The following is a 27,831-nucleotide window of genomic DNA, read 5'->3' on the forward strand; positions in this document are numbered from 1 at the left end:
CACTGTGTTATCTGTGGCGTAACACAGTACTGCAGGCAAAACTTTTATGGCATATCCATAGGGGTCTGATAGATGCAGGCCCCACTACACCACCCATTCTCCCATAGAAATAAATGGAGAGAGCCACCTCTCCATACACTGCAGTAGGCAAATGAAGCTCTGTTCCTGAACCAGAGTCCGTGTCTATCAGACATTTATGGTATATCCACAAAAAAGTCAGAAATGGAAAATCTAAACCTATAAATGGTGGTCACACTGCATTGCAAGTTACCACGTGGTTTACACTTTTGAATGTATTGGAGACAGCACGCCAATGAAGTAGTTAAGGAAATTACATAATAAACAAAAAAAAAAAATACAGAATAAAGGATATAAACATCCTGCACGATATGATAAATAAATGTGCGGATGTCCCTGGCCACATTCACGGAAAAAAAAAAAATCACAGAAATAAGATAATAATGCACTAACAAAATAGATGCAAGTATTATATATGGACCAAGCCCTCACTCTGATGTAAAAAAAATCCAAGACTCTTAGACAATATATTTTGATCAAAACACATCTGTGCCCACCTACCCAGTGCCAAGGTGGTCTCAGGTCAGGCGGGTCCTATGCTAAACCTACCTAAGCCATTGGGCTTCTATGTTCAGGAGCGCAGACGCCGCACATATGGTGTGCTGCTCCTAGTCACCTCCAGGTGCATCAAGCAACCGATGGGAGGAGGAGCAGGCACACCTATATGTACCACCTAATCAAGGCGCTCTATGAGATAGGAAGGGCAAAAGTGCAAAGGAATGCTACTATCAAGATAAAATAGGAGCGCATTCACACTTGAAGGTGCCACTCCCTCAAGCATATACTACATAAACAAAAAAAATCACAGAAAAAACTAAGATAAAAACATCCTGCACGATACGATAAATAAATATGCGGATAGCCACGTTCACGAAAAAAATCTTTTTATCTTGGGAGTAGCATTCCTATGCACTTTTGCGCTTCCTATCAAACAGACCGTCTTGATTAGGTGGTACATATGGCTGTGCTTGCTCCTCCTCCCATTGATTGCTTGATGCACATGGAGGTGACTAGGAGCAGCACACCATATGTGTGGGGTCTGCGCTCCTGAACATAGAAGCCCAATGGCATAGGTAGGTTTAGCGTAGGACCCGCCTGGCCTGAGACCACCTTGGCGCTGGGTAGGTGGGCACAGATGTGTTTTGATCAAAATATATTGAGATTTTATTACATCAGAGTGAGGGCTTGGTCCATATATAATGCTTGCATCTATTTTGATTATAATCTTTTGTTCTGTGATTTTTTTCATGAATGTGGCCAGGGACATCCGCACATTTATTTATCATATCGTGCAGGATGTTTATATCTCTTTTTCTGTGATTTTAATTTTTTTTTTGTTTATTATGTAATTTCCTTAACCACTTCAGCCCCGCTAGGTGAAACCCCCTTCATGACCAGGCCACTTTTTACACTTCGGCACTACACTCCTTTCACCGTTTATCGCTCGGTCATGCAACTTACCACCCAAATGAATTTTACCTCCTTTTCTTCTCACTAATGGAGCTTTCATTTGGTGGTATTTTATTGCTGCTGACATTTTTACTTTTTTTGTTATTAATCAAAATATAACGATTTTTTTGCAAAAAAATGACATTTTTCACTTTCAGCTGTGAAATTTTGCAAAAAAAAACGACATCCATATATAAATTTTTCGCTAAATTTATAGTTCTACATGTCTTTGATAAAAAAAAAATGTTTGGGCAAAAAAAAAATGGTTTGGGTAAAAGTTATAGCATTTACAAACTATGGTACAAAAATGTGAATTTCCGCTTTTTGAAACGGCTCTGATTTTCTGAGCACCTGTCATGTTTCCTGAGGTTCTACAATGCCCAAACAGTATAACTACCCCGCAAATGACCCCATTTCGGAAAGTAGACACCCTAAGGTATTCGCTGATGGGCATAGTGAGTTCATAGAACTTTTTATTTTTTGTCACAAGTTAGTGGAAAATGATGATGATTTTTTTTTTTTTTTTTTTCTTACAAAGTCTCATATTCCACTAACTTGCGACAAAAAATAAAAAATTCTAGGAACTCGCCATGCCCCTCACGGAATACCTTGGGGTGTCTTCTTTCCAAAATGGGGTCACTTGTGGCGTAGTTATACTGCCCTGGCAATTTAGGGGCCCAAATGTGTGAGAAGAACTTTGCAATCAAAATGTGTAAAAAATGACCGGTGAAATCCGAAAGGTGCACGTTTGGAATATGTGCCCCTTTGCCCACCTTGGCAGCAAAAAAGTGTCACACATGTGGTATCGCCGTACTCAGGAAGAAGTTGGGGAATGTGTTTTGGGGGTGTCATTTTACATATACCCATGCTGGGTGAGAGAAATATCTTGGCAAAAGACAACTTTTCCCATTTTTTTATACAAAGTTGGCATTTGACCAAGATATTTTTCTCACCCAGCATGGGTATATGTAAAATGACACCCCAAAACACATTCCCCAACTTCTCCTGAGTACGGCGATACCAGATGTGTCACACTTTTTTGCTGCCAAGGTGGGCAAAGGGGCACATATTCCAAAGTGCACCTTTCGGATTTTGCAGGGCATTTTTTACACATTTTGATTGCAAGGTACTTCTCACACATTTGGGCCCCTAAATTGCCAGGGCAGTATAACTACGCCACAAGTGACCCCATTTTGGAAAGAAGACACCCCAAGGTATTCCGTGAAGGGCACGGCGAGTTCCTAGAATTTTTTATTTTTTGTCACAAGTTAGCGGAAAATGATGATTTTTTTTTTTTCTCTTTTTTCCTTACAAAGTCTCATATTCCACTAACTTGCGACAAAAAATAAAAAATTCTAGGAACTCGCCATTCCCCTCACGGAATACCTTGGGGTGTCTTCTTTCCAAAATGGGGTCACTTGTGGCGTAGTTATACTGCCCTGGCAATTTAGGGGCCCAAATGTGTGAGAAGTACTTTGCAATCAAAATCTGTAAAAAATGACCGGTGAAATACGAAAGGTGCACTTTGGAATATGCGCCCCTTTGCCCACCTTGGCATCAAAAAAGTGTCACACATCTGGTATCGCCGTACTCAGGAGAAGTTGGGGAATGTGTTTTGGGGTGTCATTTTACATATACCCATGCTGGGTGAGAGAAATATCTTGGCAAACGACAACTTTTCCAATTTTTTTATACAAAGTTGGCATTTGACCAAGATATTTTTCTCACCCAGCATGGGTATATGTAAAATGACACCCCAAAACACATTCCCCAACTTCTTCTGAGTACGGCGATACCAGATGTGTCACACTTTTTTGCAGCCTAGATGCGCAAAGGGGCCCAAATTCCTTTTAGGAGGGCATTTTTAGACATTTGGATCCCAGACTTCTTCTCACGCTTTAGGGCCCCTAAAAAGCCAGGGCAGTATAAATACCCCACATGTGACCCCACTTTGGAAAGAAGACACCCCAAGGTATCCAATGAGGGGCCTGGCAAGTTCATAGAATTTTTTTTTTTTTCGCATAAGTTAGCGGAAATTGATTTTGCTTTTTGTTTTTTCTCACAAAGTCTCACTTTCCGCTAACTTAGGACAAAAATTTCAATCTTTCATGGACTCAATATGCCCCTCAGCAAATACCTTGGGGTGTCTTCTTTCCAAAATGGGGTCAGTTGTGGGGTGTTTGTACTGCCCTGGCATTTGAGGGTCTCCGCAATCATTACATGTATGGCCAGCATTAGGAGTTTCTGCTATTCTCCTTATATTGAGCATACAGGTAATGAGATTTTTTTTTCCGTTCAGCCTCTGGGCTGAAAGAAAAAAATGAACGGCACAGATTTCTTCATTCGCATCGATCAATGTGGATGAAAAAATCTCTGCCAAAAAAAAAAAATGGAGGGGAAAGGCGTCTGCCAGGACATAGGAGCTCCGCCCTACATCCATACCCACTTAGCTCGTATGGCCTGGCAAACCAGATTTCTCCATTCGCATCAATCGATGTGGATGAATAAATCATTGCCGGGATTATTTTTTTTTTATATATATATATACACAAAGTGTTTGCCAAAGCATAGGAACGCCGCCTCCTCCTCAGCTCGTATGCCTTGGCAAACGTATCTGTCACTGCAGAGGAGAAAATCCCGTCTTGCAGCGCCGCATACACCGACTTGCGTGTAATCTGACAGCAGCGCAATGCTTCTGTCAGAATGCACATCGGTGCTGCAGCTGGTCGATCGGTTGGTCCACCTGGAAGGTAAAAAGACAAAAAAAAAAAAAAAAGAAAAAACCAGGCCACAACGCAATCATTTTATTAACTTTGGAACAGAACGTGTAACTTTAACTTTTGGAACTAAACATTAACCTGTTTGCTTACCTGTTTTTTTTTTTTTTGTTTTTTTTTTGTTTTTTTACCTTTATAGAACAAACCTCTCCTTCCCCATGGGTCAATGTGCAAAGCGCAAATCGCCCAAAGATGTGGCGAAGTGCGTTATGCACTTTGTCCCATGTGAAAGGAGACGTTTGCAGCAGCAGTGAGTGAATGGGCCCTAATAGCCCTGTGTGCCTGTCCTGGTGAGATGATCCCTATGCTAATAGTGTACCTGTGAGTGGTACTTCCGGAAACACTCTCCAAAGCATAGGGCAGGGTGGTCCGGACAGTCAGGACAGAAATAGCGGGTGTCACGCCTTATTCCACTCCTGCTACAGACACGACATCTTTTTCGGGGTGACGGTTGGGTTGAGGTACCAGGAACGACATTGGGGAAATGTCGCTCGTGTAGACGGCTAACTACACTGGTGGTTGGGGCCACGGAACCTCCTGGATACAGGAGGTTCTCGATGATCTCTTCCTGAAATTTGAGGAAGGATCCAGTTCTCCCAGCCTTACTGTAGAGAACAAAACTATTGTACAGAGCCAATTGAATTAAATATACAGACACCTTCTTATACCAGCGTCTGGTGCGTCGGGAAACTAAATACGGAGACAACATCTGGTCATTGAAGTCGACCCCTCCCATGTGGAGGTTATAGTCGTGGACTGAGAGGGGCTTTTCAATGACACGGGTTGCTCGCTCAATTAGTATTGTCGTGTCTGCGTGAATGGAGGAGAGCATGTAAACGTCACGCTTGTCTCTCCATTTCACCGCGAGCAGTTCTTCGTTACACAGTGCGGCCCTCTGCCCCCTTGCAAGACGGGTGGTAACGAGCCGTTGGGGGAAGCCCGCGCGACTAGTTCGCGCGGTACCACAGGCGCCAATCCGTTCTAGAAACAAATGCCTAAAGAGGGCCACACTTGTGTAAAAATTGTCCACATAAAGATGGTACCCCTTGCCGAATAAGGGTGACACCAAGTCCCAAACTGTCTTCCCACTGCTCCCCAGGTAGTCAGGGCAACCGACCGGCTCCAGGGTCTGATCTTTTCCCTCATAGACCCGAAATTTGTGGGTATAGCCTGTGGCCCTTTCACAGAGCTTATACAATTTGACCCCATACCGGGCGCGCTTGCTTGGGATGTATTGTTTGAAGCCAAGGCGCCCGGTAAAATGTATCAGGGACTCGTCTATGCAGATGTTTTGCTCTGGGGTATAAATATCTGCAAATTTCTGGTTGAAATGGTCTATGAGGGGCCGAATTTTGTGGAGCCGGTCAAAAGCAGGGTGGCCCCTGGGACGGGAGGCGGTGTTGTCACTAAAGTGCAGGAACCGCAGGATGGCCTCAAAACGTGCCCTGGACATGGCAGCAGAGAACATGGGCATGTGATGAATCGGGTTCGTGGACCAATATGACCGCAATTCATGCTTTTTTTGTCAGGCCCATGTTGAGGAGGAGGCCCAGAAAAGTTTTAAGTTCGGAAACTTGGACTGGTTTCCACCGGAAAGGCTGGGCATAAAAGCTTCCCGGGTTAGCGGTGATAAATTGTGTGGCATACCTGTTTGTTTCGGCCACAACTATGTCTAAAAGCTCCGCAGTCAAGAACAGCTCAAAAAATCCCAGGGCCGAACCGATCTGAGCCGTCTCAACCCGAACTCCAGACTGGGCAGTGAAAGGGAAAACTACAGGTGCGGCTGAAGTTGGGGACTGCCAATCAGGGTTTGCCAGCACCTCTGGGATTCTAGGGGCTCTACGGGCACGTCTTTGCGGTGGCTGCGACGGGGTCACTACTGCACGTGCCACCGTACCAGCTTCAACTGCCCTTCTGGTGCTCGCTACTTCACCAGGTTGTACGGCAGTGCTGGTACTAGGTCCAGGGAGGGCTGGGCTGCTGGTGTATGCCTCACCACGTAATCCGACAGCACCAGCCCCACTCTGCTGCTCTTGAAGCGGATCCTGCGCAACCTGCGGTCTAGCGACACGGGGCCGGGTACGCCTGGTGGTATCAGGGACCTCAGCCTCCTCGTCCGAACTTTGGGTCAGAGAGCCACTGCTTTCTACAGGTTCGTATTCTGACCCGCTGGATTCATCAGATGAGGGTTCCCACTCCTCATCCGACTGGGTCAGAAGCCTGTAGGCCTCTTCAGAGGAATACCCCCTGTTAGACATGTGGGCAACTAAATTTAGGGGTATTCCCTGAGACTACCCAAGAAAAAAAAAGCAAGCCTGTCTTACAAAGGGGAGGCTAGCGAAGTACCGGAGGCCGCTGCGGTTGATAAAAAATATCAAAACTGATTTTTTTATCGCCGCAGTGCGTGTAAAGTGAATGTGCAGTGATCAAAAAAAAATTTTTTTTTTGTCACTGCGGTGGGGCGGGTGTGGGCGAACGCACGTGTGGGCGACCGATCAGGCCTGATCGGACAAACACTGCGTTTTGGGTGGAGGGCGAACTAAAGTGACACTAATACAATTATAGATCTGACCGTGATCAGTTTTGATCACTTCCAGATACTATAAAAGTACAAATGCTGATTAGCGATACGCTAATCAGCGAATAACGGACTGCGGTGCGGTGGGCTGGGCGCTAACTGATCGCTAACTACCTAACCAAGGGGACCTAAACTATACCTAAAACCTAACGGTCAATAACAGTGAAAAAAAAAAGTGACAGTTTGCACTGATCACTTTTTTCTTTTCACTTGTGATTGACAGGGGTGATCAAAGGGGTGATCAAAGGGTTAATTGGGGTTCAGGGGGGTGATCAGGGGCTATAGTGTAGTGTTTGGTGTACTCACTGTGAAGCCTGCTCCTCTGCTGGATCCAACCGACGAAAAGAACCAGCAGAGGAGCAGGCAGCCATATAACAGATCATATTTACAAATATGATCTGCTATCTGGCACTTTGATTGGCTTTTTTAAAAATCAGCAACCTGCCAGCCACGATCATTGGCTGGCAGGTTGCTGACGAAATACTTCTGTGCGAAATGCCGGCGCGAACTGCGCATGCGCGCGCGCATAGTCGCGTCATCTCGCGTCTCGCGAGATGACGCGTATATGCGTGACTGTGCGCAGCGCTGCCACCTCCGGAACGCACATGTGCGTTAGGCGGTCCGGAGGTGGTTAAAGGGGTTGTCCGAGTTATGAAAAAAAAAAAATATAGCACTGAAAATCTGATATATAACTGAGCTAAGCAAGTTTTATGCAAAAAAATATATATTTTTCCTCATTTCCCTGGTTCTTTTCTGGGCCTTTGTTTACATGCAATAAAAACAATCTCTGCCCCTCCTTCACTCTGCTAAGGGAGTGAATACAAGTGCTGCCCTGAGTGACATGTCTGCCTGCTGGGAGACTCTACAGTATGTTGTATGTATAGGACTACAAGTCCCAGCTGTATAATGACACTGGTAAGGGAGTGGATACAAGAGCTGCCCTCAGTGCTGGGAGACTCTGCAGCATGTTGCATGTGTAGGACTACATGTCCCAGCTGTATAATGACACTGCTAATACACACAGGATCTTCCCCCTACCTTCTTGTGTAATGCTCTCTCTAGTAGATCAGCTCCAGTGCCCAGAATTGTCCCTGCTGCAGAGGTTAAGTATCCCAGCAGAGATCAGACGGCAGTGAAGGGGGGCGTGGCCAGCACAGTGACATCTCGTTTACAGGCTTGTAAACGAACATTATCAGCACAGGGAGAGAAGCTGACATCACAGGTCATGTGACCCTCAGTGAAATCTGAGAAACCAGCCCCTGGAGATAAAGTGAGTGAATTGGAAAGCTGTTACATTTGCTTAGTTAGGGACATAGAAAGAATAAAAAAATAACTCGGATAACCCCTTTAACTACTTCATTGGCGTGGTACATAGTCTACATCAGTGCAGCGTTTCAGGCCCTTATTTGTCGGTGCCCTTCTTCAGGCTGGAAGATAAGAATAGACTCCATTGATTCTCATAATCAAATACATAATTGCATGAAAAAAAATACATAATTACATGAAAACATTCATTACATAATTATGTAAAGAAATCAATGACATGATTAATAAAGGATTTGTATTACATGATTATAGAAGATGTTAACGGAAAATGTGTGTGGAACAAACCATAACCTGATAGCAAAATTCTGTTACAGGTATCACTGTGCATTAGTGGTACAATAGTAGGTTTTGGTTTCTTGCACCTATATGGTCGGACAAGGATGTACATGATTTGCATGATTTAAAGATATAGTACATATAGGTTTACTCTAGACTATTGGGGCTAGACAAGGCATAACTAGAATTATGTTGAACTGGGATGTTCACATATTTACACGGTTGAAAAGTAATTACAGGATAGAAAAATAATGATAAATAATAGTAGTCACATGATATGGAAGATAATACAGAGAAGATAATGGGTTAGAGGCTGAATAGAGAGAGTGGTTAGTATAAATGGTTTGCACAATTCATGCTGAAATTAATAATGAAGTAGATGCAAGTTCCACAATAACAAAATGGCATGATTCCATAATGGGTACAACATGATTATTGTACTCCCCCCGAGTGGAGTGGGCTAAATGGTTAATGAAATAAGCGACAGAGAGGAAAATGAGGAGCACCAGTGCTTGGTAGTTCCAACATGCTTGGTATTTAGTACATGTAGGGTTGTACAGTTATGGAGAGGCTGTCCTGATTTTAAGGGATAAGAATGGTGATGAGATGCCCACTTCAGTGTTATAGGGAGTAGAGTAGAGCTGTTTGGTAAAAACACAGTGTTGTAGGACCGCATAGTGGGTAATGAAGGGCCCAATTCATATAGAGAAGAAAGAAGGAAAGACCAGTAAAGGATGGCGTTAAGCTGGAAATGTGATGGGGTAGTTGATTACCTGTTTCGATGTTTAGCCATGTGTGGTTTGTACCCTGGCAGGAGCCGCCATCTGCTTTTTATGACAAACCCCCAATTGTGTTTTTTGTGTAAGCAGGATTACGCAGCGATGCTGCGTCATGTGGAGGACGAGCTCAGGAGGGGATTGCAAGTTACCATGTGGTTGCTACATGGGACTGCACCCTTATTAACATATTGCGCACCTTTCACAATGTAGCGCCCGGCTATCTAACTGCTCCGCTCAGCAACGGCAAAGACTTAGCGGGAACACTGGTTGTAACTTATGGAGTCTTAAGTCGAGGTAATCCATGACATACGTGTATATCATACAATGCTAAGAGGATAAAAACGTCCTACTGTTGTGTGTCTCTATGGCGGACAGCAAAAAAAAAACGTGTAACCTGATCCTGCAATCAGGCTCCCATTTATTGGCTCTTGCTTCTTACCAATCTAAAAAAATAAATGGATAAATGTGCAACTAACTCAACATATGTGTTATAGAATGCATTACTTACCAACCTTGGCGTGGATCTTGGTGTTACAGTGGATTCACTCCTGGATACATTAAGGGTAAACATTTCTCACATTTATAATCTTCAGGATAAATATGGGTGTTTTCTATGTTAATTATTTGTCTTCTAATGGTTAAACTGGGACACAGGAAAGAGCAATTCAATTATGTGAAGGACATGGACTGGTATTGAGCAGTAGTAAGATTGCCAGGTGCTCAGTAGGAAAAGAATGGCAGACGACAGGCGTTCAGCTAGGTAGTTTACATATTGTTCACAAAAGGGCAAGGGCCAGTAGATAAACTGTATCCAGTAATTAAGTGGAAAATAATTGATTATTCCAGGGTTGCAAAGGTGAAAGATCAATGACGACAATATATAGTTTAGCAGAAAATGAATATAGAGCCAATAGCAGAAGGAGCACCAGAAAGGATACACATGTGTAATTTCATACTGGACGCACTTCTTCTGCCCGGCCCTTTTGCTTGTCCACAGATTCTCAGGTGACGTCTAGAACAGGCAGGCAGATGCTGACCACCAATGGAGTAGTAGTGCAAGTGAGAGCAATAAGACATTCCCATTAGGGCTCATGCACACGACCGTATGTATTTTGCCGTCCGCCAAAAACTGCATTCCGTATTTTTGCGGAACGGAACAGCTGGCCCTTCATAGAACAATACTATCCTTGTCTGTATTGCGGACAATAATAGGGCATGTTCTATTTTTTGGCGGAACAGAAATACTGACATACTGAAACGAAATGCACACAGAGTAACTTCCGTTTTTTTTTGTGGACCCATTGAAGTGAACGGTTCCGTATACGGTCCGCAAAAAAGCAAAAAAAAAACGGTACGGACACGGAAAGAAAATACATCCGTGTGCATGAGCCCTTAGGCTAGGTCTACACGACGACATTTGTCGCGCGACAAAAAGATAGGGCGCAACAGTTGTCGCGCGACTTTTTGTTGCACCAATGTCGCGCGACAATTTTTATAATGGCAGTCTATGGTGTCGCACTGCAACATGCGACATGTTGCGACTGCGACGCGACAGTCGCAGAAAAATCCATCTTGAATGGATTTTCTGCGACTGTCGCGTCGCAGTCGCAGCATGTCGCATGTTGCAGTGCGACACCATAGACTGCCATTATAAAAAATTGTCGCGCGACAAATGTCGTCGTGTAGACCTAGCCTTACTCTCATGAATTTAAATCGAGGATGACCTTGTCTCCATAGATGATCAGTACTGGTCCATTCTCTGGCACTGGGGGGGGGACCTGGAAGGCAAATCTCAACCAGTCAGATAAATCATGTTTCTCTTCAAGGCTTTTATGACCTTTTTTCCATGTGCTGCTTACAGGAAGAGAATTTTCACCCTAAATCAGCGGGTTTATATCCTTATAGATATACAATTCTAGCTTCTATATTTCTATAATATATTACTGGTTCAGAAAATGTTGTAGAATGATTTTGTGTGACATTTATGTAACATTTTTTTTTGTTACAGCAAGTTCTTAAAGTTCTAGGCCTAAATCTCTGTCCCGTAACTGTAAGTGTTAACTCTACTCCATCCGTATATTAAGTTATCTGGTCTTTATCTTTTACATCATCATACATAAATAATTCAATAAAAAGACTGAGATTGTACAGGAAGTTGAAAAAGGGATTGTATGAGTGAAACAAGAATCTGCCCCATGCCAGTAAACGTTACGAAATAAAACAGATCTCACGTACGGTACTTACCTGTTTCTCTCCCAGTGCCTCAGAGCTCTGGTCCACCTTTCGGGGTCTCTATAAAAGGCTGTGCCATATACTTTACTGGTTCAGCTTTTTAGTTTGAGCGAATCAAAACCAAACAAATTGACTTCGATCCAAATTTCAGGAACATTTTGATTCACAGCAAAGCCGAATTTGCTCGTGCTTCATGGTAAAAAATGTCAGTAAAAAAAAAACAAAAAAAAAAAAAACAAAAAAATAAAAAACATACCTCTTTCTTTTGCTCTCGGAGAGGTCATCATGATCGAACAAACCGTGATGACGTCACTGCACCCGGTCAAGATTTTACAGATTTTGTGCAGTTTCTTCAATCAAAATGGCCCCGACGGCCTCCCTACGAGCAAATGGATAAGGTGAGTATGTATTTTTTTTTGCCTTCATTAACCCCTGAAAGGCCTCTATTTTAACAACAGATGCTGCGCTCCCCAGTGATCGCGGCATCTGAGGGGTTAAATCACTGGAGGCGGCGTGATAGCAGTTCCCCAACATTGCACCCGCTACATACAAAGGAATGCGATTCATGATGAAGTCATTTGTAACAAATCAAATTTCTTTGTAAAATTCGGCGAAGCACCGAATCAAATTTTTCATTACTATGGCCTTGAATATAAACATCGGGTGGAGGATCAGAACTATGATGTTGAGAATGGCATGGGAGGAACAGTGGAGTATAGGATGATGTTTTATATAATTTACTGGCATTGGGCAATTTTGTATTTTATTTTTTACTGGGACAACCCCTTTAAAAAGCACAATATTGTGTGGATATATAATAAAAAAAATGCTTAAAGAGAGTCTGTTACCAGTAACAAGTATGCAACTTGTTATAGACATATGCATAGACACAGCCATGATTCACCTGATTAAAGTGCTGTTTTTCGTTTCTTGATTGAAGGCTCCGTTCTTGGATTATGATACTTTTTTCTTAATATGCAAATTTAGGCTGTTTTACTACTGTCTGGCCCTGTCAATCAAAGCAACAAGCAAGGGAACGTCTGACCACAGGAAAAAAGCAGAGCTTGTGTGCAACAAAATCAACGGCGATGCCCTCGTTGCACAAAAAGCCTAAGTTACATATTAGGAAAAAGTACCCTAAATCAGAAATTGAGCTTCAGATCGAAAAAAAATCAAAAAAAAAAATAGCGTTTTCATCAGGCAAACTACAGCTACAGTATGTGTCTATGCAAATAGTCGTATAGGAAGGTCACTGGTGACAGACACCCTCAAAGGCAACCTGTCAGCTCTTATGACACAATGATACAGAAGAGAAGGGGCAACATAGTGTAAATATATCCAGGAGATGACCTCGGTATAATAGGCTCCAAATGGAGGCACACCTTGTGTGGTTGTGCTACAATAGGCTCAACACTATTGAAGGCTTGTATCAGAATTCAATCCAAGTTGTGAGATATGCAGCCAGCTAATGGGGTGCCTAAGATAGAGATGCCTGATCTCACAGGAGGACAGGAACAACGTCAAATAATTTCACCATTCAGTGCAGGAAACCGTCACAGAAGCTTCAGTAGGCAAATATTTTTGTTTTATTCCGCAAATAACAACGCCATTCGGATAGCAGAGGTGCCCTTCTTTAGGTAAAACTTGCATAAAAGTGATACAACGTAGTTGCGGTATAAATAGGTATAGGATTGGTGCCAAAACGACAATATTGGGGCAGTTCCCAACCCTTTTGGGATCGCTCCCTACACATAAATTATTTTGATAAAAATATCTAAACTTTTAAAGATGTTGACTCAGTTGTATAAATATATGCCCATGTACCTTATAACCTATCTAATAATACCTTTGTAATGCAGTCTTTTTATCTATAATATCTTGTTTCTGTGGCGCTGATGCGGGTCACGTGACCCACATCGTCATCCACCAGGCTCCCTATGGTGACGTTTCTTGTACAGGCTTTATCCCTGCCTTAGGAAGTGGCTCTGTACACGAAACGTCAGAGCCTGTGTGCCCACCCCTCTCTCTCTGATCTGGCTGCCGGCCACCTCCTATGAGGCATTGCGCATGCACGATCCTTACCAGTGGCGGCAGCCCTGTGAAAACAGCAGCGCCTTGACCCACTGGCGATCGGACCCCAATGCCACCCCCCACGACCACAAACAAGTATATCCATGCCCAGTGGCGTAGCTATCAGGGAAATCAGCTGCTTCGGGGCGAGCTCAGAAGGGGCCCTGGAGCAGTCACTGTACTTCGTCACCCGGGGCCCCTGTCAGAGCAGCTGACTTGTCCCGCACCAGGTCCAGAGTCCTGCAAATGCACCTCTGTCACTGACATTACTCCGCCTCTCCCCTCCTCCAGCATCAGGATGGTCCAATGTGGGTGGGGCTAGACTAGCCCCAACCCCCTTTCCTACCCGCGATTGATAGACATGTATGTCTATTGTGGGGTTTCGCTCTGGTAGACAGGATTAGCGGACACAGTATAGAGGCAACAACAAGTTCTTTGGATCAAACAGTTCAGTGTTTTATTCACACTTTAGGCAAGTGACAAATAGTGTTGAGCGCGAATAATCGAATTGCGAATATTGAAACTTCAAAAATTTGCGAATATTTTGAATCTAGTGCTATATATTCGTCATTTTTTTTCCTTCTGAAAACATGATTCCTCCCTGCTTCTTGCTTGTGGGCCAATGAGCCATTGGCCAGCAAGAAACTTAAAGAGGACCTTTCACCTAAAAAAAAAAATGTAAACTAAGACCATAGCTTTACTTACATGCCCCCATGAAGTGTTGATCGTTTTTTCTTTTTTCAAACTGTGCCCCCGTTTGTCCGCTATGCCCCCCCGGAATAATTCCCGCCGTCTATGCTAATGAGCCAGCCTCAAATGGGCTGGCTTTAAAAGTTCTCCTCGGCGTGCCTTCTCTCTTCTCCCTGGCACGGAGCGCATCCAATCAGCGCGCTCCGCTCTTAGCCGGATAGACGAAATCGCTCCAGTTCTCTGAAGTCTCGCGAGAACTGGAGCGTCTTCTCCCTGGCTAAGAGCGGAGCGCGCTGATTGGATGCGCTCCGTGCCAGGGAGAAGAGAGAAGGCACGCCGAGGAGAACTTTTAAAGCCAGCCCATTTGAGGCTGGCTCATTAGCATAGACGGCGGGAATTATTCCGGGGGGGCATAGCGGACAAACGGGGGCACAGTTTGAAAAAAGAAAAAACGATCAACACTTCATGGGGGCATGTAAGTAAAGCTATGGTCTTAGTTTACTTTTTTTTTTTAGGTGAAAGGTCCTCTTTAAGCAGGGAGGAATCAAGACTTCAGATGGAAAAAAAATGATGAATATTCTACAAAACAAATATATAGCACTATATTCTATAGTGAAATATATTTGCTTTTGAGCCACTTCGCATTACGCAATTTTTACATTGCAGATTTTTCGGAATCATATATGACGAATATTCTACCACATCATCGCGAATGCCGCTTATCACTAGTGACAAAACAAGCAGTCATATTCAAAGAAAAAGTCACCTTGTGGTGTTGATGTTAATTCACACCATGCGGCAATTCTGCCTCAAAAAGTCCTTGCTGATAGCAGCACCAACCTGTTTTCATGCCAAAGAAGCAGCAAGCCTTCATCCAGACACAAGGATCCCAGATCCCAACACAGAGACCTCGCTTCTGAGCCCAGCTGCCTATTTAAGGACAGCCAGGCGCTGCCAAAACCCGGACCTCACCTGGCTGTAAATCAGCCCAGCAGCACATGCTGGGAGGAAAATACCTGCCTTGCCAGACAAAACCTCTCACTGTGTCACACTATGGATTGTGGCTGCTCACATATATTTTTCATGTATTCTCCTATTAGATGGGAGTACCAGAAATGTAACCAGACATTTAAGCCTCTTTCACATGGGCGTCCCGGATTTGCTCCGGGTGCGTCGGGTGTGCATTGCGGGAAAACCGTGCGAGTAGGCACGCAATTGCAGTCAGTTTTGTCTACGATTGCGTTCCGATGTCCAGTTTTTTCCGCCCGAGTGCAATGCGTTTTGCACGTGCGTGAGAAAAAACTAAATGTGGAACCCAGACCCGAACCCGGACTTCTTCACTGAAGTTTGGGTTTGGGTTAGGTGTTCTATTCATTTTATTATTTTCCCTTATAAAATGGTTATAAAGTAAAATAATAGCATTCTTAATACAGAATGCTTAGTACAATGTGGCTTGAGGGGTTTAAAAAAATTATAATAAATTAACTCACCTCATCCACTTGTTTGCGCAGCGGGCATTATCTTCTTTTTTCTTCTTTGAGGACCTGCAAAAGGACCTTTGATGTTGTAATTGAGATCACCACGTGGTGAGCGTGGTGATGTCAGCACAGGTCCTGCTGAATGAAGAATGTCCTGCACAGGTCCTGCCAATGTTATAAGGGAAAATAATACAGAAAATTGACTATAATCAATTTACTAACATCATCTCCTAGTAACCATGCGTAAAAATCGCATTGCATCCGCACTTGCTTGCAGATGCTATGTGATTTTCATGCAGACCCATTCATTTCTATAAAGGCCTGCGCTACGCAGAAAACGCAAAATATAGAACATGCTGCGGTTTTCACGCAACGCGCAAGTGATGTGTGAAAATCATCGCACATCTGCACAGCCCCATTGAAGTGAATGGGTCCGGATTCAATGCGGGTGCAATGCGTTCACCACAAGCATTGCACCCGCGCAAAATTCTTGCCCGTGTGAAAGGGCCTTTATAGTATATACTGTATGTGCAATAAGCCATAAATGACACTATTTAAGTTGTTAATACCTCTTAAAATGTTATTTTCAGCCCTTGTCGTTGGTTCAGTCTGACAATGTGGCCCCCAACCAGAAAATATTGTGCACCCCTGCATTAGAGTATGAAGGAGAGGCACAGCAGGACAGGGTGTCTATATACAGTATGTGTATTGTATATGTCTGTGTCCATTTATGTGGTGACTTTGTGTATGAATGGATCCATGTATGTGGCGAGTGCGTGTATGAGTGTGTCCATGTATGTGGTGACTGTGTGTATAAGTGCATCTATGTATATGGTGAGCGCATGTATGAGTCCGCCCTTGTATGAGGAGAGTGCGTGTATGAGTGCATATATGTATATGGTGAGCGCCTGTATGAGTGCGTCCATGTATGTGGTGAGTATCTATGAGTATGTCCATTTGATTGGAGAGTGCATGTATAAGTGCATCCATGTGTGTGGTGAGTGCATGTATGACTGCGTACATGTATGTGGAAAGTGCGTGTATGACTGTGAAGAAGTGTGTAAGTAAGTGTGTGTGTATGGGGGGGGGGGGGGGACCCCGTACAAAAATTTGCTGTGGGGCCCAGTCAGTTCTAGCTACACCTCTGTCCATGCCCATGATTAAAGATATATATAGATGACAAATATATATATATATATATATATATATATAAATATAGAGATATACTGAACTATATATCTCTATATACATACAGTGGATATAAAAAGTCTACACACCCCTGTTAAAATGTCAGGTTTCTGTGCTGTAAAAAAATGAGACAAAGATAAATCATTTCAGAACTTTTTCCACCTTTAATGTGACCTATAAACTGTACCACTCTATTGAAAAACAAACTGAAATCTTTTAGGTGGAGGGAAGAAAACAAAACAAAAAATGGAAAAAATGTGGTTGCATAAGTGTGCACACCCTCTCATAACTGGGGATGTAGGTGTGTTCAGAATTAAGCAATCACATTCAAAATCATGTTAAATAGGAGTCGGCATACACCTGCCATCATTTAAAGTGTCTCTGATTAACCCCAAATAAAGTTCAGCTGCTCTAGTTGGTCTTTCCTGGAATTTTCTTAGTCGCCTCCCACAGCAAAAGCCATGGTCCACAGAGAGCTTCCATCAGAGGATCTCATTGTTAAAAGGTATCAGTCAGGAGAAGGGTACAAAAGAATTTCCAAGGCATTAGATATACCATGGAACACAGTGAAGACAGTCATCATCAAGTGGAGAAAATATGGCACAACAGTGACATTACCAAGAACTCGACGTCCCTCCAAAATTGATGAAAAGACGAGAAGAAAACTGGTCTGGGAGGCTACCAAGAGGCCTACAGCAACATTAAAGGAGCTGCAGGAATATCTGGCAGGTACTGGCTGTGTGGCACATGTGACACAAATCTCCCGTATTCTTCATATGTCTGGGCTATAGGGTAGAGTGGCAGGACGAAAACCTTTTCTTACGAAGAAAAACATTCAAGCCAGGCTAGATTTTTCAAAAACATATCTGAAGTCTCCCAAAAGCATGTGGGAAAAGGTGTTATGGTCTGATGAAACCAAGGTTGAACCTTTTGGCCATAATTCCAAAAGATATGTTTGGCGCAAAAACAACACTGCACATCACCAAAAGAACACCATACCCACAGTGAAGCAAGCATGGTGGTGGCAGCATCATGCTTTGGGGCTGTTTTTCTTCAGCTGGAACTGGGGCCTTAGTTAAGCTAGAAGGAATTATGAACAGTTCCAAATACCAGTCAATATTGGCACAAAACCTTCAGGCTTCTGCTAGAAAGCTGAACATTAAGAGGAACTTCATATTTCAGCATGACAACGAGCCAAAGCATACATCCAAATCAACAAAGGAATGGCTTCACCAGAAGAAGATTAAAGTTTAGGAATGGCCCAGCCGGAGCCCAGACCTGAATCTGATTGAAAATCTGTGGGGTGATCTGAAGAGGGCTGTGCACAGGAGATGCCCTCGCAATCTGACAGATTTGGAGTGTTTCTGCAAAGAGTGGGCAAATCTTGCCAAGTCAAAATGTGCCATGCTGATAGACTCATACCCAAAAGACTGAGTGCTGTAATAAAATCAAAAGGTGCTTCAACAAAGTATTAGTTTAAGGGTGTGCACACTTATGTAACCATATTATTTTTATATTTTTTCTTCCCTCTACCTAAAAGAATTCAGTTTGTTTTTCAATTAAGTTGTACAGTTTATAGGTCACATTAAAGGTGGAAAAGGTTCAGATTTTTTTTTTACATCACAGAAACCTGACATATTAACAGGGGTGTGTAGACTTTTTATATCCACTGTATATGAGCTATATATATATATATATATATATATATAGAGAGAGAGAGAGAGAGAGAGAGAGAGATCTGCATCTCTCTCTCTATACACATACACAGTATATATATATATATATATATACAGTATGTGTATATATATATATATATATATATATATATATAGTTTCCTGGCCTCGGTGAAGTAAGAGTCTGTATTTTCATGTGTCAGCAGCAGCTAATGCTGATTGCCACTTTGCTATTTAGTATGGCTGTAAATAGCTGATCCGGGGTGGCTCTTACTGGGAGTAGTCAAAGTGCTGGATGGGTGACTACTCCCCACGTTCCAGGCCGGGTTTTGGCAGGCTTATAAAAAACAGCCAGCACTGTCAGGTGGTGTAGATTACCTCCCTCTGACAGTGGAGCTCTGGAGATCTCTGTGCTGAGGTCTGAAGACCATGTGTCAGGCGAGCAGGCCACCTTAAAGCCTGCAAGTGGACTTTCTGAGGCTGAGCATTCAGCCGGGTGTGAACTGACACCCAGGATACCAGGTGAACTTTATTCAGTTTTCCTGTGTGTGAACAAGCACCAAGCATGAAAAGTGACTGTTGTGTTATGTTATAATTGTGAATAAACACTGAAGAGTGATTTGCAACCTGGTCCTTTGCCTCTATACTGTGTCCGCTAACCTGCCTAGCAGAGCGAATACCCACAATATATATATACATACACAGAGGTCGCACTACATTTTCCCAGAAGAGTAAAAATACTCACCCGACCATTTTTGAGGAGTATTTTTACCTGAGGAGGAGTACAAAATATCCAGTAATTCAAATACATAATATATCTGTCTACACTTGCTCACATCTGCGTTGGAGGCTGCATTTGGAACCTCTGTTGCAGATTCTGTCTACAGACCAAACAAAAAAACCTCACATGCAGCACTTTTTTGGTCTGGTAAAAAGACAGGCTCGTGAATGGAAACTGAATGGACTCCATCATAGTAAGCGGGGTCTGTTCAGCTTTTTCCCTGTCAGTTAGACTGGTTTACATCATATTTTTGCCATATATTTAATGTACACACAAAAAACGTGTGTGTGTGTGTGTGTGTGTGTATATATATATATATATATATATATATATATATTAGCAGACACCTCAGACAGACGCGATACTGTGGCATACTGTTGCACTATAGAATTCCATTGTAAAAAATAAAAATAAAATTATATGTTAGCCTACATGTTTTTTTATGGACTTTGCAGGATGGAAAAACATGGTACGCTACACTTTCCCATTCTGGAAGGTCCTAAAAAAAAAGTCATTTTTGCAACTCCTAGATGACCTAATATTCAAATATTTAAGTTCCTTTCGTATCGCCTAAATCATTGGAGGAGAGAGGCATCAAACAGATACCAACAGTAAAGTACTTGCTCCTTCCTAGAGTCAATGTGAAACTAAGGACGTATGCTCATACGCAAGAATTTTAGTAAAGTGCATACAAATAACTAATACATCTAAGAGTATTGCATTACTATAATACCGACCAGTGTAGTCCTGACCCCGACGCTCGTTTCGCTGTCGCTTCCTCGGGGTATGAGATTGGTCATCCAATAATTATTGGCTCCCAGTGTCCTAAAATACCTGCACCCCCTGGAAATAGTGTCCCTGACACTAATAGTGTAAACATAATGTTCCCCCAAAAATAACTGTAATACTGCTCTTAAAAGTCCCACCAATAGTAATAATTCTCTGCTAGAGTGCACTTGGTAGTAATAGTGCTCCCATAGTGCCCATACTAGTAATCATGCTCCACACAGTCCTCCAGTAGTAATAAAGCCCACATAATGCCCCCCAGTAGTACAATTTCTCCTTATAATGTGACAGTAGAAAAATGCTTCCTTATAATGTATGCCAGTACAAAAAATACCCCCTTTACAGCCCCAGTTGAGCTAATGCCCCATAGTGCCCCCAATAATGTGCCAGTAAGAAGTGCTCCCATAGTGCCCCCCAATAATGTGCCAGTAAGAAGTGCTCCCATAGTGCCCCCCAATAATGTGCCAGTAAGAAGTGCCCCCATAGAGCCCCCCAATAATGTGCCAGTAGGAAGTGTACCCAATAATGTGCCAGCAAGAAGTGCCGCCCCCCCAATAATATGCCAGTAAGAAGTGTCCCCCAATAATGTTCCAGTAAGAAGTGCCCCCATAGATGCCCCCAAATAATGTACCAGTAAGAAGTGCCTTCATAGTGCCCACCAATAATATGCTAGTAAGAAGTGCCCCCATAGAGCCCCCCAAAAATTTGCCAGTAAGAAGTGCCCCCCATTAATGTGCCAGTAAGACGTGCCCCCATAGGGCCCTGTATAATATGCCAGTATATTAACTCCATGAAGCTGGCCTGTGTCCTGTGCTGCTCAGGCGGCGTGATGACGTCATCGTGCCACCTGCATCAGCCTCTGATAGGCTGCAGACACTAGGCCCACAACCTATCAGAGGAACGGGAAAGGGAGACTCCTCTCCCTTCCCCGCCGCACCATTCATCTGTATCGCTGCCCTAAGCAATGGAAGCGTTCATCTCCACTCCTGTTGTCCTGACGCGGCCGCCCCCCACTTGTCACCAGGGCCCTGGACATCTCTAATAACATATCCCTGTCCCCAGTGAAATAAATATCCTCAATCAATCCGAAGTGTGCTTGTCTCTGTGGGATTTGGGGGAGATACCAAGAAGCCATGTTTGAGTTACTGTACATAATGTGTACGGCCAGCATAACAGGAGAGAGCAGTTGTATTTTGGAGAATCTGATACACTTACTTTCCCCTATTAGCCTTAACTATGCAACTTAAAACAAGTGATTTGCATAATAGGCATGTACAATATAAGGAATTGGTGCAAATGTAACTCCCAAACAAATAGGCAAAGGTTTATCATGAAACCTGCAGTTGAATGGATTTTTTATGTGATAACTTTTCAGTCTGAAAATGTTTCTGTAGAAAACCTTATGGCAATACATTTCCATGAGTTGTTTTAAATGAATATCAGTTCAGCCTGCGTTACTATAAAGTGTCTTGTACTTTCAGGATTTACTAAACCCACTGTTAGGACTAGTGGGCGGCTAAGTCAAGAACTAATCTCGACTATTAAAGTCTCAAGGTAAATTCTGAATAAACATGTGATTTAGCATTTATTCCTCAATGTCACCAGAAATAGTTTATTTCATGAATTTATTATGATTAATATTTCATTTATTATTATTGTATAGAAAGTAGAACCGTAGTATAGTAGTAGTAAATCTTTCTCCATAATTTACATACACGTCTCAAATTGCACCAACATATTCTCATGTGGAAGATTTGCTGCAGAGATTTCTGTGACTGTGCTATTTATATCTTGCATTAGTAAATGAGAGCTGTAATTTCATCAGTTACAAAACTTACAATATACAATTGTTTTACTATTAAATGAACACTGAACCTAGAAAGTAATAATGCAAATATAAAAAAGAAGAAAAGTGTGTCAAGAGTATTTTTCTGCTGGACGTTTGTTATTGATGATCTGGCAGTGTAAGGCCTCATGCGCACGACCATTGTTTTGGTCCACATCCGAGCCGCCGTTTTTTCGGCTTGGATGCGGACCCATTCACTTCAATGGGGCCGCAAAAGATGCGAACAGCACTCCGTGTGTTTTCCGCATCCGTTGCACCACAAAAAAATATAGCATGTCCTATTCTTGTCCGTTTGCGGACAAGAATGGGCATGTCTACAATGGGCTTCCATTGTTTGCGGATCCGCGGTTTGCAGACCGCAAAAAACGGCACGGTCGTGTGCATGTAGCCTATGGCTACATGCACACAACCGTATTTGTTTTGTGGTCCGCAAATTGCGGATCCGCAAAAAAAAGGATGATGTTTCGTATGGCATCCGCTTTTTTTTGCGAATCCGTTTTTTTTGCGGATCCATTGCATTAGCCTATCCTTGTCCGCAAACTAGAAAAAAATAGGACGCACAATTTTTTTTGCGGAGCAACGGAACAGACAAACTGATGCGGACAGCACACGGTGTGCTGTCCGCGGTTTTTGCGGACCCATTAAAATGAATGGGTCTGCATCCTATCCACAAAAAAAACGGATCGGACACGGAAACAAAATACGGTCGTGTGCATGAGGCCTAATACTGCTGCTGATTATGCTCGCTTGCTGGCGGCAGATCATGCTGTCTGGTAACGATCTGCTGCCGGCAAACAACTAGTCAGAATGGGGAACAGTAATGGCATTACAGATCGCTCCTCCCCAACTCTGGAGGTGGTGCATGTAATAGCAGCGGTATCCTCCGCTAGAGAGCAGCTGATTGCCAGGAAGGAACGCTTCCCTCCTGACAAACTCTTGCTCTATCTGCTAGTGTAATACTAGCTTTAGCAAAGCTAAGTGTGCATCTGTATAGAGGAAGGGGCTCAAGATGGATAACTGTCCACCACGACTCTAGCAAGCATTAGTATTCTACTAATAAGCTTTTTCCTCCATATCTTCTCACTCACGTCACCCAGAACCACAACCCTTATTGTAGAGGGGCATACAATGCCTGTTTTAGCCACTACAATCTCTAACACTTTATCCCAAAAAAGAATGAAGAACAGGACGATCCCGTATAAGGTGTAACAAATCTGCTGTGTGTGAGGGATCACATCTAGGACACTTGGAAATATCTCTATATTTAAACCTATAAAGCATAGTCAAAGTATATGACTTTTGCAAGTATAGTCCTCCTTAATTTTTTTTATTGGGGCTGAGCAAAGTGCGCTTGGAATCATAGATCTAAAGTCGCTTCATGAAAAACGTTGTTTTAATGCTGTACGGAGACCCGCATTCAAATGTATTGGCTCGGTGAAGGTGAAATTCTTATGTCCGAAGTTAAAGACTTTGTTGAATAACTTTCAACTTTAATTATTCAACTCCGTACAGCATGCAAATTAGGCTAATTTCACACTGGCATTTTGGTTTCCGTTTGCGAGATCCATTCAGGGATCTCACAAGCGGTCCAAAACGAATCAGTTTTGCCCTTAATGCATTCTGAATGGATAAGGATCCGCTCAGAATGCATCAGTTTGGCTCTGTTCCACCTCCATTCCGCTTTGGAGGCGGACACCAAAATGCTGTTTGCAGCGTTTTGGTGTCCGTCTGATGAAACTGAGCCAAACGGATCCGTCCTGACAGACAATGTAAGTCAACGGGGACGGATCCATTTTCACTGACACAATATGGCACAATAGACTTTCAATGGTGTTCAAGATGGATCCGTTTTGGCTATGTTAAAGATAATACAAAAGGATCCGTTCTGAACGGATGCATGCGGTTGTATTATCTGAATGGATGCGTTTGTGCAGATCCATGACGGATCTGCACCAAACATGAGTGTGAAAGTAGCCTTAAAGGGATTCTGTCACCTCCCCTAAGGCAAAAAACGATTTAAAACCAGCCATGCAGCACAGCTTACCTGGATTAGGCTGTGCTGTTCAATCTTGAAATCCGTCCAGCAGTTAGTTCAAAAAACGAGTTTGATCAATGAGGAAATGCGTCCTGAAGGTGCCCAGAGGGGCGTTTTTTTCTTCTGAGAGAGCCCAGTCCCGCCCCTTTTTCAGTGCCCAGCCCGCCTTCCTTTTACTTCCTAACTGCCGCCTCCAGCCTGCCACAGCCTCCCCTTCCTCTCCTCCCCCTCCCTCTTGCCGAACGAAGTCTCGCACAGGCGCAGTACCCACTGAGGGCTGCGCCTGTGCGATCATCAGGAGACTGAGGGCGGCAGCTTCATCTTCGTCACTGGGCATGCGCCGAGCCCAGTGACGTCCGATGCTCGCTCTTCCCTGCTGACTGAGGGAAGAGCGAGCATCGGACGTCACTGGGCTCGGCGCATGCCCAGTGACGAAGATGAAGCTGCCGCCCTCAGTCTCCTGATGATCGCACAGGCGCAGCCCTCAGTGGGTACTGCGCCTGTGCGAGACTTCGTTCGGCAAGAGGGAGGGGGAGGAGAGGAAGGGGAGGCTGTGGCAGGCTGGAGGCGGCAGTTAGGAAGTAAAAGGAAGGCGGGCTGGGCACTGAAAAAGGGGCGGGACTGGGCTCTCTCAGAAGAAAAAAACGCCCCTCTGGGCACCTTCAGGACGCATTTCCTCATTGATCAAACTCGTTTTTTGAACTAACTGCTGGACGGATTTCAAGATTGAACAGCACAGCCTAATCCAGGTAAGCTGTGCTGCATGGCTGGTTTTAAATCGTTTTTTGCCTTAGGGGAGGTGACAGAATCCCTTTAAGTAAATGAAGCACAAATGAAGTGACTTTGGGTCTATGATCTGAAGTGCGCTTCAGTCAACCCTAATTTTTATATATGCTTTTCCAATTTTCAGCAATGATCTCCCCAATTTCCTTACTACACATTCTTGTACTTTTAAATGTAATAGCAGAGGTAGATTCTAACTAAAGAGTTGCTGGGATTTTTTGTTTGCTTTCTACGTTTAGTGTTCAGATAAACATTGTTTTTATTCCAAATAGGAGTAGCATTGTAAAAAAAATATATATATACTGTGTGTGTGTGTGTATATATATATATATATATATACACAGTGCCTTGCAAAAGTATTCACCCCCTTGACTTTTTTCGTATTTTGTTACATTACAGCCTTAAGTTCAAGGTTTTTTTAATCTAAATTTTATGAATAGTCTTAGTTGGTGAAGTGAAATGATAAAAATATATAAATTAAACTATTGTTTAGAAATAGAAAACAGAAAATTGGCATGTGCGTATGTATTCACCCCCTTGTTAGGAAGACCATAAAATGCTCTGGTGCAACTAATTACCTACTGAAATCACATAATTAGTGTAATGATGTCCACCTGTGTGCAATGTAAGTGTCACATGATCTGTCATTACATATACACACCTTTTTTGAAAGGCCCCAGAGGCTGCAATACCTAAGCAAGAGGCATCACTAACCAAACACTGCCATGAAGACCAGGGAACTCTCCAAACAAGTAAGGGACAATGAAGTAAGGGACAATGTTGTTGAGAAGTACAAGTCAGGGTTAGGTTATAAAAAGTATCCAAATCTTTGATGCCCAGGAGCACCATCAAATCTATCATAACCAAATGGAAAGAACATGGCACAACAGCAAACATGCCAAGAGACGTCCGACCACCAAAACTCATGGACCGGGCAAGGAGGGCATTAATCCGAGAGGCAGAACAGAGACCTAAGGTAACCCTGGAGGAGCTGCAGAGTTCCACAACAGAGACTGGAGTATCTGTACATAGGACGACAATAAGCCGTACGCTCCATAGAGTTGGGCTTTATGGCAGAGTGGCCAGAAGAAAGCCATTACTTTCAGCTAAAAACAAAAAGGCACGTTGTGAGTTTGCAAAAAAAGCATGTGGAAGACTCCCAAAATGTATGGAGGAAGGTGCTTGGGTCTGATGAGACTAAAATTGTACTATTGAGCCATCAAATAAAACGATATGTCTGGAGCAAACCCAACACAACACATAGCCCAAAGAACACCATCCCCACAGTAAAACATGGTGGTGGCAGCATCATGCTGGGGGGATGGGACTGGGAAACTGGTCAGAGTTGAGGGAAAGATGGATAGTGCTAAATACAGGGATATTCTTCAGCAAAACCTGTACCACTCTGTGCATGAATTGAGGCTAGGACGGAGGTTCACCTTCCAGCAGGACAATGACCTCAAACACACTGCTAAAGCAACACTTCAGTGGTTTAAGGGGAAACATGTAAATGTGTAGAAATGGCCGAGTCACAGCCCAGATCTCAATCCGATTGCAAATCTGTGGTCAGACTTAAGGATTGCTGTTCACAAGCGCAAACCATCCAACTTGAAGATGCTGGAGCAGTTTTGCAAGGAGGAATGGGCAAAAATCCCAGTGGTAAAATGTGGCAAGCTCATAGAGACTTATCCAAAGCGACTTGGAGCTGTGATTGCCGCAAAAGGTGGCTCTACAAAGTATTGACTTTAGGGGGGTGAATAGTTATGCACATTGACTTTTTCTGTTATTTTGTCCTTTTTGATGTTTGCTTCACAATAAAAAAAAACAAAAAACAAAAAAAACACACATCTTCAAAGTTGTGGGCATGTTCTGTAAATGAAATGATGCAAATCCTCAAACAAGCCATATTAATTTCAGATTGTGAGGCACCAAAATACGAAAAAAGTCAAGGGCGGGGGGGTGAATACTTTTGCAAGACACTGTATATATAAAAAATTACTATGTTCTAGTACATAGAAATATTTTATGTTCTTCCCCCACTTCGGATCAGATCACATATTAAGCATTGATGTTGCATGATTATTATATTTATATAGGCAAACAGTTATAGAAATTGAGACACATTTATTTAAACCAGTGCTTTAGACCACCGTTTCTAAATGCAAGACTTGTCGTCTTACATTTAGACCATTTTCCACGCCTAAACCAGGCATAGAAAATGATGAGACGGGTCTACTGGTCCGCCCCCTTCCCCGCCCACACCACGCCACCTTTTTTAGACCTGGTGTGACCGGGAAAGAAGTTTCAGATTCTACCGCTACATGGTGTGCGACAGAATCTGCGCCAGGTATATGCCACAAAAGAGGCGTATATCTTTTCCTAAACGACCCCCCCCCCCCCTTTGTCTTTCTCAACAGTTTATACTTGAAAGTTATTATTTTGTTTTACATAAACATACTTAGTTCATCTTTTTCTTATGTATTTTTTTTTAGCATTGGAAGCATACAGTAGGATAGAAGACAGCATTCAAAAAAAGAAAAAAAAATATATAAAATCGTATAATTTACTTTTGATCATTTTTAATCAACAAAACTGTTTCTTTTAAATCTTTTCGTTTCAAACAGTCAATAAATCATTCTCAAATATAAGTATGTGTGCTGTTCGTTTATAAAGCTGACCGTGTTGGACAGAAATTTCATGGTGCCACCAAAGGAATGATTCTAGGTGTTCACTTTCCATCTACAACTACTGTAGCATTGGAAGCATACATTAAGATAGAAGACAGCATTAGAAAAAAAATAAAAAATAAATTGTATAATTTACTTTTGATAATTTTTAATCAACAAAACTGTTTCTTTTAAATCTTTTTGTTTCAAACTGTCAATAAATCATTCCCAAATATATCTATGTGTGCTGTTCGTTTATAAAGCCGACCGTGTTGGACAGAAATTTCATGGTGCCACCTCATGTCCGGTCTCTGCCATTTTACAGTGAACTTAGTGCAG

The 27,831-nt window shown here is 42.9% G+C and overlaps 1 protein-coding gene across 1 annotated transcript in view; it reads left to right on the forward strand.

Moving 5' to 3' along the window:
- LOC122944035 overlaps positions 1-27,605 on the forward strand; it is a 76,499-nt gene extending 48,894 nt beyond the window's left edge. The window contains exons 12-15 of the mRNA XM_044302237.1: positions 9,758-9,826; positions 11,272-11,313; positions 21,644-21,716; positions 27,319-27,605. Coding sequence (XP_044158172.1) covers positions 9,758-9,826; positions 11,272-11,313; positions 21,644-21,682 — 150 coding nt within the window. The 3' untranslated portion in view covers positions 21,683-21,716; positions 27,319-27,605. The remainder of the gene's footprint in view (positions 1-9,757; positions 9,827-11,271; positions 11,314-21,643; positions 21,717-27,318) is intronic.
- The last annotated feature ends 226 nt before the right edge of the window (positions 27,606-27,831 follow it).

The sequence above is a fragment of the Bufo gargarizans genome, chromosome 7, assembly GCF_014858855.1.
Source record: "Bufo gargarizans isolate SCDJY-AF-19 chromosome 7, ASM1485885v1, whole genome shotgun sequence".
NCBI lineage: Eukaryota > Metazoa > Chordata > Amphibia > Anura > Bufonidae > Bufo > Bufo gargarizans.